The sequence below is a fragment of the Gadus chalcogrammus genome, chromosome 15 (assembly GCF_026213295.1).
Source record: "Gadus chalcogrammus isolate NIFS_2021 chromosome 15, NIFS_Gcha_1.0, whole genome shotgun sequence".
In the NCBI taxonomy this organism is placed as follows: Eukaryota; Metazoa; Chordata; class Actinopteri; order Gadiformes; family Gadidae; genus Gadus; species Gadus chalcogrammus.
Genome location: NC_079426.1, coordinates 15,493,614 through 15,507,120, shown reverse-complemented (window position 1 = coordinate 15,507,120; position 13,507 = coordinate 15,493,614). Strand labels below are relative to the sequence as shown.

At 45.3% G+C, this 13,507-nt stretch overlaps 2 protein-coding genes across 3 annotated transcripts in view; one reads left to right on the top strand and one right to left on the bottom strand.

Moving 5' to 3' along the window:
- Window positions 1-7,133, bottom strand: part of thada (THADA armadillo repeat containing) — a 69,017-nt gene extending 61,884 nt beyond the window's left edge. Inside the window, exons 1-14 of the mRNA XM_056608810.1 lie at window positions 7,022-7,133; window positions 6,486-6,566; window positions 5,522-5,637; window positions 4,765-4,895; window positions 3,822-3,970; window positions 3,701-3,733; window positions 3,550-3,598; window positions 3,085-3,278; window positions 2,641-2,735; window positions 2,143-2,366; window positions 825-1,543; window positions 572-726; window positions 317-472; window positions 84-191 (exon numbers count right to left, since the gene is read on the bottom strand). Of these exons, the coding sequence (XP_056464785.1) occupies window positions 84-191; window positions 317-472; window positions 572-726; window positions 825-1,543; window positions 2,143-2,366; window positions 2,641-2,735; window positions 3,085-3,278; window positions 3,550-3,598; window positions 3,701-3,733; window positions 3,822-3,970; window positions 4,765-4,895; window positions 5,522-5,637; window positions 6,486-6,558 (2,202 nt within the window). The 5' untranslated portion in view covers window positions 6,559-6,566; window positions 7,022-7,133. The remainder of the gene's footprint in view (window positions 1-83; window positions 192-316; window positions 473-571; window positions 727-824; window positions 1,544-2,142; window positions 2,367-2,640; window positions 2,736-3,084; window positions 3,279-3,549; window positions 3,599-3,700; window positions 3,734-3,821; window positions 3,971-4,764; window positions 4,896-5,521; window positions 5,638-6,485; window positions 6,567-7,021) is intronic.
- A 226-nt stretch (window positions 7,134-7,359) lies between these two features.
- Window positions 7,360-13,507, top strand: part of plekhh2 (pleckstrin homology domain containing, family H (with MyTH4 domain) member 2) — a 29,566-nt gene continuing 23,418 nt past the window's right edge. Inside the window, exons 1-3 of one of the 2 annotated variants that reach the window (XM_056609493.1) lie at window positions 7,360-7,510; window positions 9,277-9,356; window positions 9,922-10,056. In XM_056609493.1, coding sequence (XP_056465468.1) covers window positions 9,934-10,056 — 123 coding nt within the window. In that variant the 5' untranslated portion in view covers window positions 7,360-7,510; window positions 9,277-9,356; window positions 9,922-9,933. The remainder of the gene's footprint in view (window positions 7,511-9,276; window positions 9,357-9,921; window positions 10,057-13,507) is intronic. The other variant, XM_056609492.1, reaches the window with a different exon arrangement.

Below are 13,507 nucleotides of genomic sequence, written 5' to 3'. Positions count from 1 at the left end.
GGCCACACAACCACGCACAACCGTCAGGGACCGTGTGACGCCTGTTCACTTTGGAGCTCATGAGTTTGAGAAACACAGAATACCTTGTAGGTCGCCAGTGTGAGCGTGTCTCTGTCTCTCTGCTCCTGGTTTCTCTCCTGGGTCATTCTCTTCTGAAGCAACGTGCTGCTGTCCTTCACCCTACACAGCAACTGTGTGACGGATGAAAGGGAGTGATATTTGAAGGGACTTTCCACGTTGAAATTATATGTGAACTTCACTGAATATGACATCCATATCATGTCATATCATTTCAAGAATTTAAAATTGACCTTACCCTTTTTAGCAGGCTCACGGTCAGTTGTCGGACCCCCGGTGGTTGGCAGTTGACGTTCGGGGGGAGGAAGTGACGTAACAGCTCCATCTCCTGTGGACTCACCCCCTCTGTTCTACGATGGGTCTCACAGAGCAGGCCCAGAGCATCCATCCTCACCTTGGACAGTCAGACGGAGGTCAGGCCATGGTTACAAACAAACACACAGGGGTCAAATATTGACGGTAACGCAAATGGTTCTCAGTCACACAAACGTACCTGGTCGTGTTTGTGTACCAGGGCTTGCCGCAGCAAGGAGAGTGGTACCAGTCCCCCGAATAGACCCTCTTCCAATGATGGGGCCACGCCCTGTGCCCTTGCTGCCCGCAAGCAGGTCATCAGGGCCCCCACAGCGCCCCTGCTGCCTGGAGGACCTGAGGACATTAAACACATGACGCTCAACTGTACTACTGCTGCAATACATGCACTGCTCTGAGAAAAGGAAGTGTGTGTGAGAAGAGCGCGTGCCTACCAGCGCAGCGGGGTCCCATGCTCTGCAGGGCTTGCACCATGTGGGTCAGACTGGAGGGACTGCACCGCAGCAGCTTGGGCAGGAAGTAGTCCAGGATGTAGGTGGTCTGGTCCAGCCTGGCACGGCACAGCACCTGCAGCAGGGGGGTCACCCAGGTCTGGTGCCAGAGCTCCATCCAGCCCCCTGGACCCCCACCGCCCGCCTCCTCTTCCTCCGCCAGCTGGCCTTTGTGGCTGACAAACAGCCTCTCCAGGAGGTCGCTGGCGTAGGGAGCCATGTTCTGGTCTCCCATCAGCCCCAGGAGCTGCGAGGGAAGCTGGGGCTGCATGGCCAGCAGGTGGCGGGCCCCGAGGAGCTCCACCAGGCAGCCCAGGGAGCCGTACTTCCCCCTCATGTGCCACTCCAGCCCCAGCAGGCCATGGGTCAGCGTGGTGATGTAGGGGTCCGGTTGGGCCAGGTCCAGGGCGCTGGCGTGCCGGTGGGCGACGATGAGGTCCTTGAACAGTGCACGGCTCTGGTGGCGGACGCCGTCCAGAGGGTGCTCCCAGTGGGAGTAGACGCGCTCGAGGAGGGCTTCGTGGAGGGCTGAGCCCCCCTGGAGGGACTGGTAGAGGGTCGGGGAGGGGGAAGGCCGCTCCACCTGCAGGCAGTCCAGGGCAGCGCTGCTCCAGAGGGTTAGGACTCGGGCCACCAGCATGGCTGTACTGGACTCCTTAATGCTTGACAAGGAGAGAGCAGAAAGAGGGATGGCAACCACATACAGGCACGGACATCATGAATAAATATGCATGATGTTTTGTTTTTCAATATCATACATTAAATAAATATCAATAGTGTTTCCACCCATCTACATATTTTTTAAATATTAATTAATTAATTAATTAATTAATTAATCAATTAATCAATTAATAATTTTCATTAGGGCTATCCCTTAATAGTCGCCTAACCATTAGTTACGAAGGTCACAACAAGCCCTGATTTAACTCATAGCTGCATCCTGTCAGCTTAACATTCGTGTAGCTATGCCTTGAAGGTTTACCCTCTCTGAAACCGCTATTAAAATGCATCCACACGCATTGAACGCAAAAGAAAACAATAAAAAATATATACTTTTTTCAATGTATGTATTTTTACCTCCATCAAGCTCTATTGCAATTGTTTTTTTGCAGTTATACGGGGTATGGATACAAATATACATAGCCTAACTGAAACCTGGTTAAGCTGGATACGTGACACTTTTCAAAACTCTTTGCTTTTACCACTGCGGGCTCAGGCAGAGCTCTGCCTGAGCCCGCAATGACAGGAGGAGGCAGCATACCTGGTGTCCAGCAGCAGCAGGGTGTGAGGGACCAGCAGGAGAAGCTCCTCCCAGCGGGGGCCCAGGGTCGCCCGCCTCCAGTTCAACATGGCCAGGGCCCCATGGCACAGGTAGAGGGAGATGCCAAGGGGGCGGCCCTCTGCAGACAGCCCTGCAAGGCATGGCCTCAGCCAGCAGGGGGCAGCGTCTGTACCCTTGCCTGAGCCACGGAGCAACATGCACACCTGGAGACACACACACACACACACACACACACACACACACACACACACACACACACACACACACACACACACACACACACACACACACACACACACACACACACACACACACACACACACACACACACAACAGGGGCGAATTTATAACGGATACAATTAGATGGTGTAATGCACTTTATTTTGTGAGGTTTAAGTGGTAACCTTATGTAAAATCCCTGATTGATCCTGTATAATAAAATAGTCACAGAGGAAATTAGTTAAAGGCCTTTCTCACCACAGTGGCCAAATCTTCTCCAGGGCCCATGGCAGACCTCAGCAGGAGGACAGACGCCATGCCTGCTGTGCTCTGAACCGTCTGGATAAACTCCTCTGCAGAATGACATCACAGGATAGAGGACCGGGGGGTGGGAAGAAGGAAAGAAATATAATAAAAACAATCTTTTCTGGCAGGAAAGTATTTATTTGATCAATGTAGGCCATCTGCATGAAGCAGTGTTGTTGTCTATAGCTAATAAAGTATTAGGTTAATCGGTTCAAGTCCATCAGACAAACAAAGACCAGAGCAATAGCAGCTCTTTTTTCCGTGAGCCAAATGTTGCTTTCAATATAAGCATAGTAGTGCAGAAACATTACTAAAATCAATCAATTTACCTACAGCCGCTTTAATATATAGGGTCAAGAACGTCAATTTGTGTTTATTTTCCTGAGGCCCCCTTACCGTTGGTAAGGATGTCGACATAGCGGTCCAACAGGGAGCCCAGAGAGCTCTGTAGGCTGCAGGAACCCTCCACCGCCTGTAGGGCTGCACTGGTGGCATCCTGAGACCTCTGCAGCACCAGCATGGAGGTCTTCACTGCAGTCAGGCACAAATGCATCAGCTGTGCCTGAGCAATGTGACGGCCTATTAGTCCACTGGGTAGACAGGTAGAAAAAGATATAACAGATCATGGCCAAATCATTCATTCTTTCATTATTCTATACATGCTGAATAGATGTATAGTGTCTTGCTATTCTATGTCTTGATAATATCATTGACTAACTATTCTAACTCACAAATTGTGCAACTAATCAACTCATGACGCATAACTAGTTCAACGAATTTAAACACTTAAAGATATTTTAGGTGTTTTAATGTAGACGTATTTTGATGATGACGTCCAAGATAAAATGATGATCTCCGTACCTGTTCTGTTGGATGAATCCACTCAAAGCCTTCTCAAGAAAATGCATAACTACACAAAAGGGAGAATGAGAAGACAAATCAGTTGGAGGCGATCTCTCTCGAGTTTGAATGCTATACATTCCTGAAATGAACTTGACATTGAAATACTGACCTTCAGGCAGCAGTCTCTGTATGCATCTCTCGCCTGGGAACACAAGAAAAGAGAAAACATATATAAACTGCCTGTGGTTGTCAGTCTGCTACAATTAAAATCATCTGACAGACACACTGACCAAGAGGAAACCCGTCCAGGCAGGCAGCAATTGTGTCCGTGATGTGAGGGTGCCGGTCTGAATCCGGGGTGAGAAGGCACTCAGACAAGCAGGCAGAGAGACAATCCACGGTCGCCTCCTGCAGCCACGATGCCACAGAGTTCAGGGCACTGGAGGGAGGGAGGACCAAGGGGGAGTCAGTGGGGGTTCCCTGGGCTCATTTATTTATTACTGTGGTTGCTAAGCATGCCTGCCTATTGTATATCATATAATGACTATTGTTATTTTGTATCTCTCTTTATTAGTGTGCGCGATGGTGCTGTGACCACAGGGGGCACTATAATTCAAGATCAACACTAAACGACCACGCCCCCCGCCCCGTTTGCCAAACTTTTCCGAAAGTTGGTATTTGACATGCTGAACATTTTTAGCTCAAGGACACATAAGGTCTGTCTGGATAGATTTCTCTGAATCATAAACGTTTTCGACCTTGGAAAATTCTTGAAAAAGTAGTGCTAAATGCAAATGACCGAAAAAAGTGTAAAAATACTCCTTGGAAGGTCCTGATCCAGAAAAGATGGCTAAAAACTGCGCAATTATTATGCAAATAATATATTTAGTTCACACTTAAATGCTAATGCGTCGAGTGAGCCAAGCTGCTATTTGAAATCTGCAATACAGTCACCGTGCAGGTCAACAACATAACAATTACAACACAGGTATAAAAACGAACATTACATTATCTTAGGAAACACTAACGATACGGCAGCATTACAAATCATCAGTAAATGCAATGTATACATTTGAATAGAAGGAGATGGTACACACATGACATTCTGGTGTTCTTTCAAAGTTTCTCAAACCTTTCTTAAAGTTTTGTATTATGTATTCAATATACTTATTGGTGAGGCCAAACTACCGTGTGGAGGACATTGAGATGGGAAACAGGGAAGTTTGTGAGTACCTGGCGCAGACTCTGCGGAGAGGGTTTTTGGCCTGAAGGGAAACAAAGACAAGCGCCAGAGTGTGGAGGCTGGGCCGAATGAGGGACACATCAACCTTTTCTTCTTTCAGCTCCTCCAGGTGAGCTCCTGCCTGTCAACACACACACACACACACACACACACACACACACACACACACACACACACACACACACACACACACACACACACACACACACACACACACACACACACAGTAAAGGTAAGCTTTCCTACTCATAGTTGAAAAGCTCACACACCAAAATGTAAAGGTTCAGCATATCCTAGTGAAGACCAAGGGATTTGAAGAGTTACCTTGATATTTTCCGATGTTAACCAGTAAACGGTGATGCTGTACCTTATGGCAGAGAATTGTCTTTCTCGTATATGATATGAATTTTGCATTAAAACTGTAAAAATACATACTTGTGCCCTCCACTTTCTAGACGTGTTTGTCTGTGGTGCCACTGATTGCACCTACTGACCGATAAGTGCAATCAGATAGTTATATCAGTGCCTGTAACTATAGGCGCAGATGCATGTTTATACCATCTACCCTCAACTGAGGTTTTTTTTTATATGGGCATGACAGTGGATGCAATAAACTTGACTTTGCTACATCTGCTACTAATATTTTACAGACACCACCAATTGCATATGATATGGTCTTTAGGATGGAGTTATAGCCCATTGATTGGTGAGATAAGGTAGACCCTACGATAGGGAACTACTACTTACCTTTTTCACTAGCTGGATCTGCTGAACTGGCTCAGTCATTTCTAGAAAGGCCTGGAGCGTCACAGCTATCTGCCGGACCTCTTCATCACTAACACTGCCATCTAAACACAGAGAAGCTACAATCCCCAACACACACACAAACACACACACATAAACAACAAAAACATGTTATTTTCAAAAGATAGAAGTCTGACCTCACAGAATTGTGCACCTGAATGGATACCTGCTAATGGTACTGCCTCAGGGCTGGTCTGGCCACTGGGTTGACCGGACTGTCTGGGATATCTGTTAGGGGTTCCGCTATACAAACTCTAGTACTATGGTCTTGTTTTGAACATACATAATACGCATGAATGAAGTCTTGTCAGAGTTTTCATGCAGTGATAGCCAACAGAAAAGCAAATACTGTCCTGTGTGACCGTGGCCGGTTTATGTCCGGTCTGGGTCAAAAAGTCCCAGAGCAGGTGGTCAATGGTGACTCTTCTTGTGGCCAAAAACTTTTTTATTTCTGAGTATGTTTTTATGGTTGGGGTTAGGATGAGCCACTGGGGAATGGCTGTTAATAGTTATCAGTTAATAGTTATGAAGCTTCTTTAATTCAAGGACAGAAATTAATTAATGTCTTCAGCGTGTGGTGGCAACCCCAAACAAATGTGCCGCCAGCGCCCCAATATCCCTCCAATCTCACTCCAAGGTTTTCTGGGAGCCATGGAAAAGAACAAACGTGGAGAAGGCTCAGGTAGTTGAAAGCAATAGAAAACTCTTCCTTCAGGCAGATGCTGCCAGATTTGCCAAACTGATTAATATGATTGCTGAAAACCTTCAGCAAAGTGGGCCACTGTTTCTGAATGAACTTTCTGTGCACTATGCGAGTCCACAGAAAACATGTGCAGACGTCTGTGGAAGACTGGTGTGGGCCGATTTATTGTCCAGCCCTGTATTGAATGTTTTAAGGAGGTCTGACCTTTGAGCTTTTGAACAGCATCCTTGTCCAGAACCAGCGCCTCTATGGCCGTCTTCTTCTTCTTCGTGACCATTATTCCCCCTGTGCAGTGAGGAAGCCAGGACATAACAGTTCATCTGACGCACCTCGGCATGTTTCCTTCTATTTGTTGATTCCAATTTGTCTGTGTGTTCTGTCTGTATAACAAACTACACCCACTGCAGTGTCACATAATCATAAAGACATATACACATGCTGCATGCCTCCGTGTCTCTTAGGTCTACTGTAACTTCGGTAACGGAATACACAATTTTATGTGCCAGGGCATGGGTAATAGACTATAACCTTCACTAGTGTATTCCAGTGCCTGTGCCCTGGTACATAGAAAGACAAGACCCATTATTGTTATGAGCGACAACTGTGTTTTTCTTGCGACGGCACCTCCGTGAAAAGTGTCTCTAGTTACTCTTTTCTGTTGTTAGCTTGTGTTGCTACATAATAACTAAACACAGCATGACAGGACAAGTCAAACCACATTATGCTCAACGGACACTCACCAAGTTTAGGGTGACCTAACAAATGGCAAGGGTTTATTCATACATTAAATGAAGAGCATACACATTCTGTTGCTCTTTGCTCAGCTTCGAGCCATGGTACACGTGTGGTACGTCAGTTCCGCAACCACTACCGGTCCCGCCCTAAAGAGCAACGGATTGGTGGACTTCCGCGGAGAAAAAGCGCTCAGATCTCCAATTGGAGGAATCAACATTTCAGTCAACGTCGCGTCCTCGCGGCAGTAAATCGGCATTTCAATTCACGTGACCGTCCTAGAGACCTTTCCATTGGTCGCAGACTCCAGAAGCCACGCCTCGAATCCTCTCTGCTCAAACTTTTGCTCGAGAGCAGAAAGAGACATTTACGGGACTGGAAAATTCGTTGTTTTAGTCATCAATTGAAAGTATGCCTTTGGAATAATTGCGAGGTGTTTTTTTGGAGTGGACATGGCGTAAAGCTCTGTGTTGTTTCTCGTTAACTTCATAGTTGAGGTAAGTGAGGACAGCAACTCATAGTGATGCTTCTTTTTATATTAATTACTCTTTTTTTAATGATACTTATCATTAGCATTAGCTCTTATTTCATAAGCATATTTCTATTACATAGTCAGTTGTTTTCTTGTGTCCTAAAATGTATATAGTTTGATGATAACAGATCAGTTTGGATAACTTACTCGCTGTTAAAAAATATATAAATTAACGTATTGTTTAAGTTTGTGTTTTTAATTCCAGCACAGTTAGACACGAAGGTGCACGTATTTGTCGTCATGCTGAAAAAATATATGAAATGGCTAATAGTTGTCCCTTCAGTGGTCCGCTGAATGATCCACAGGGAACACAAGGAGTCAGTCATATCAACACTTGCCCTCTGTATTCCGACTTTACCGACAGGATGTCGACGACCAAAAGAGTCGAAATATTTGAGTCAGAGGAAAGTGAAGGACAAGTGAGCAGACTGGAAAAGCGAAAAGGGGGATAACGGTGCATCCAGAGAGAAAGAGGGAGAGAGACTTCATGGTTGTAGTTTCCGTCAGCGCTCCCCGTTCACCACATTACTTCATCATTACTCTGGAATGATGGAGGTGGGGCGGAGCGGAATGCGCGATAAGCGATGCCGAGTAGGCCTTAGGTTTTCCCTCAAATCTGGGCATTCAACCGCTGTCACACATACGACTACGCACGGAGTTTGTCCGATTTACTGAGCATCTAAGCGATTATGGGAGCTTTTAAGAGGCCCCCACTGTTGGAAATTTAGAGATAAGCAGCGATAACTACCAACAGGAAGTCCCTGGTGCTTGTGGTGAACGAGTGTGAAAAGAGGGGTTATCACAACACTTACTGGAATGGTCTTATCCAATATGAAAAATAAATTCCTGATTTAGGTCTTATTTTAGGCTGAGTACAGAGAAAACTAAAGAAGAGACGTGACACGTTTGTTGAGTGGAGACCATTGAAGTACCATTTCAGAATATTATGCCAATATGTCATTTCCAGCACCATGTCATACTCAAGTAATTTCCTTGCTGACGACAGTATGGTGTTTAGTTTCAGATTGCTGTCTTCTGGAGACATCCAGTAAGCGGGTCACAGACGGAAGCGCTTGCCCTCTTCGCAATAAATCCATGCCTATGATAAAAGAGAATAAATAGTTTTCCCCTTTTCCTCTTGACCTACATGCCCATGTGTCTACGGATCTTATTTCATCTCTCTCCCTTGACTTTCTATCACTCTATTGTTCCTTCTCTATATTTTGTTTGTATTCTAGCCCTATTTCTGTCCTTCCCACACATTTCTTTGTGTTGGTCTGTCAACTTGAGGTCTCATTGTTACACGGATTATATCGCAGTGGCTGCGAGACTCATTAAATCTCTCTCTCTCTCTCTCTCTCTCTCTCTCTCTCTCTCTCTCTCTCTCTCTCTCTCTCTCTCCCTCTCTCTCTCTCTCTCTCTCTCTCTCTCTCTCTCTCTCTCTCTCTCTCTCTCTCTCTCTCTCTCTCTCTCTCTCTCTCTCTGTGTCTCTCTCTCTCTCTCTCTCTCTCTCTCTCTCTCTCTCTCTCTCTCTCTCTCTCTCTCTCTCTCTCTCTCTCTCTCTCTCTCTCTCTCTCTCTCTTTCTCTCTCTGTCTCTCTCTCTCTCTCTCTGACATACACACACAAACTCTCCTTTCTCTCTCACACACACACACACACTCTTGTTTCTCTCACACACACTTTCTCTGTTCCCTCTTTCTCACACACTCACACACTCTAACATGTAACAGTGATGTAGGTGCTGGTCGGACACTGCCCAACCGCTATCCACCCATGCTAGCTCATCCACCCACTCCCAGAAATACCTCAGGTACTGACTTTGTGGGCTAGCTGTAAAACAACAGCCTGAATGCTGACCTGCCTGTCGGTCTGCCACTGCAAATAATCATCTTTCCACTATACCCACAACAATGTGAATAGTGTTTATTATTCAGGAGTATCTCTCATTTGACGCAGAAGGCCAATGCCACCTCTCCTCATCCCAATGGCAGTTCAGTAAAAGCTGGGATGGGGTGCTTTTGCCAACCAGCGCCACCACTCCCGGGCATCTTCTCAGAATAAGAATTTTGTCTGATTTTGTTTCTCTCTCTTTCACACTCTCTCTCTCTCTCTCACACTCTCTTTCTCACCCTCACTCTCTCTCACCTTTCTGTCTCTCTCTCTTTCACACTCTCACTCTCACCTTTCTGTCTCTCTCTCTTTCGCACTCTCACTCTCTCTCTCTCTCTCTCTCTCTCTCTCTCTCTCTCTCTCTCTCTCTCTCAATCTCTCTCCTTTTTGTCTCTCTCTCAAACACACTCTCTCTCTCTCTTTTCATTCTCTTTCTCTCGCTCTCTCTCTCCCCTTCTCTTTCTCTCTCTCTCTCTGTGAGACAGGAGTGGCTCAAAATGGCAGAGGGTGAGGAGGCCATGAGCCAGGAGGACTGGAAGGAAAAGTGTCTGGTCCTGGAGGCGTTGCTCATGAAGTTCCGGGTGCAGATCATCAAAATAAGAGAACTCACTGGAGACAAGGTTGGTCCATCCCTGTAAATATCCACCCCTCACCCCACAAACACTCGGAAGACACATTTGAAGTCAGAGGTCTGCATTCATACCAGGGGGTCTCTTAACAATGGCAGACAGGAGAATGTCAGCTAAGGGTAAGAGGTCACCTAGTTATCTAGAACCCCTTTCACACATGCAGTCTTGTCTGGTCATTCAATGTTCAGGAACAATTCCTGAACATTGAATGGGAGCAGGGGTCGATATCCAGGGACATCTGCACCGGCAATTTGCATGCTGAAGACCTAGTTATATATTTTCAGATGACCTGTACAGGTATTTAGTTAATGAAAGCAGTAACATTGCCGGGAGAGGCACGTAAAGGGTTACGTCCGTCTGACGTGAGGCGCTTTGATGTGGAGCGAGCAAAACCAATAACAAGACTCAGTTTTTTCTCACTTTCAAGTGGTGCGAGCAAAACCAGTCGCAAGACTCCGTTTAGGACATCATAAGCAAATGCATTTCTGGTGATTCAAGGCTAATATTCGTACAGCTTATTTTGTTTGCAATTAAGTTATATTTTTCCAGAATGCCTAGAAAGCGGACAGATCCTACATAAGGGAGCTCCTCTCAGTCCGCTCTCTCTGCAGTACATAAGCGTTTGATTACCGTCATCTGCTGGACCGTCTCTTGGCCCGTCTATTCTGGCATTGCTATGCCATGTGTGAAAGGGCACGAGACAGAAAGGTTCCAGAACATACCTGCATGTCTGAATAGTAAAAACCAATAGCAAGGCCTTCAATTTATCCCATTCATTCACCAAGGACTGTTGCAAAGATGCTTAAGTAACACCACTGCTCAACAGACATTGGGGAAGTGTCAAGTCACAAAATGTTCATGAAAGTGTAGATGTGTGTAAGTAAGTGTGTGTGTGAATGACTGTGAACGATTATATAGTCATTCTACACACATTACAGTTAACGGCCGCTTTAAGAAGATGCATTTGAAAAATATTAAAATATTTATATATTAATATATATTGTTTTAAAATCACACACACCCTACAGAACACACAAACATATATTCTTAAAAACTTATAGTACAGAGACCTGTCCAGTGTGCCTAGTCCGTCTTTGCAGGCCCCAGAGTCTGGCCTGGCCCCCATTCCCGTCCGGTGCCCTAGTTCTGTGGTCTCTCTCCGGGGACCCTGATTAGAAAGGCAATGTAAACAACCCGCTGACCACAGGGCTGCAGTCAGTGTGCACTGCACCATGAGATCAGCCCAACTCTAGTCAATTACAGGGCAGGAGTTACCCAGCTGGATGGCCCTACAAACTCCCAGGCTGAAAACGTGGAGAACTGCCTGCCCTTTTTGTGTGGGTGGCATATACCTTATTACTGGTACAATTTTATATTATTGCTCGTAAAAAATTATTGCTACCCTATCTTTGATTTCGGTAATCCTGCTTTATCATACTTGTGTTTCCCATACTTGGGTTAAATGTCAGACTTCTGTATTTGTGCTCAGAACAGAACTCTGACCTCATGCAAGATGACCTTTCAATACTATGATCTCATCATGCTAGCATTGTTGTTTCTGTGTTCAGTGACTCCCACTGCTGTTCTAGATGGATGGATGTTAAAATACCCCACAAGCAGCATGATTCTTTATCAGAAATGCAGAGTTGTTTCTGGAAAGATATCAAGGTAGTTCTTCACTATGTATGGAGGGTGGCATGGATGGATACACATGTGTCCATTAAGGTCCAAGGTTCATCACTGTGACCAAGGAGAAAGTATGAAGAGAAGCTTCCAGGGAGAGGAAATTAATACTTTGGTAAACAACACACATTTATCACAGGAAGTGAGCTAGTGACTCGAGGCCAGTCAACTAAGACCATCCATGGAAAGAAAAGAAAAAGGAATTAGGACTTTTCAACCAGTGCCAACACTAACTTGCATAAGCATTTTCCATGTGAAGCATAAACTGCTGAGTGAACGAAAACATTTTGATTAAAAGTTAATTGAAAGCACTCACTCTGATAGAAGTGTTAAAAAAGTATAGATTAGTTAAAATACCTATTTAACCCCCCCCCCCCACACACACACACACACACACACACACACACACACACACACACACACACACACACACACACACACACACACACACACACACACACACACACACACACACACACACACACACACACTGCTCACCTTACATTTTGTCTGTTCTGAGACACCGATTTGGATTGATGATGGTTGTTTGTTCTATATCTGTATGGCAGTTTTTATCTGAAACAATTGGAGAGTATGTATTACGAATATGTAGTGTGTATTAGAGGGCTTAATACTGAACAAGAAAAAATACACATTTAACTTTTAGATCTTAGGGATTAAATCTTAGGGAAGTTCTCATGTGTTTAAATTCAACTTTATACTGATTCCAAAGTCCCTATGTGGTAATTCAATAAAGATATACCACGTATACAATTTAGCCGAGAGTTTTTGCACTCAGTTATACTTCAGCTATACCGCTGGACTGGCCCAGCAGCAACAGAGAGAGGCTTTGTGAGCTGGCTATTGATGGAGGGATGAGGAGAGAGGGAAAGAGAGGAGAAAAAAAGAGAGACAGGGTGAGGTGAGAGGAAAAGTGCGTAGAAAGGGACACAGAAAAAGTAAGAGAAAAAGAGTGACAGCAAGAGAGAGGCAGAGAAGAAGAGAGAGGCAGAAAGAGAGAGAGAGAGAGAGAGAGAGAGAGAGAGAGAGAGAGAGAGAGAGAGAGAGAGAGAGAGAGAGAGAGAGAGAGAGAGAGAGAGAGAGAGAGAGAGAGAGAAGGGAGGAAGAGAGAGGGAGGAGAGAGAGGGAGGGATGGAGTAAGGCAGGAGACCAGCCACAGTGAGCCAGTTGTGGAATTTGAGGAATGGAAGTCTGACTGGAGTTGTGATCTGAAAGTAGATCCGCCACGCTGATCAAGTCATGCTTGTGGCTCCGAGACCATAGGGTGTGTATGAGTGTAGGTGTACGTGTGTGCTTGTGTGTGTGTGTGTGTGTGTGTGTGTGTGTGTGTGTGTGTGTGTGTGTGTGTGTGTGTGTGTGTGTGTGTGTGTGTGTGTGTGTGTGTGTGTGTGTGTGTGTGTGTGTGTGTGTGTGTGTCTAAAGGTGTGTGTGTGTGTGTCTAAAGGTAGCTACAGGGATCAGATATGGCAAGGTTTATATAATGTAGTTAGAAGAAGCAGGCAGTGTGCAATATACCAAACCAGATTGCATGCCGATATAACAGCCTTTTTAAGAGAACAATGTCTTTAAGCTGAAAATGGGGTGCTACTTGCGTTGGTACACACTAAGAAAAACAGTTTTAATTAACAAATCAATTCAATTTCACAAATAAATAAGGACAAAAAGTATCACTCAAGCTTCTTTATCTTGTTTATGGAAATGACATCATGATGGCCATGAACTACTCTGACACAGCAGG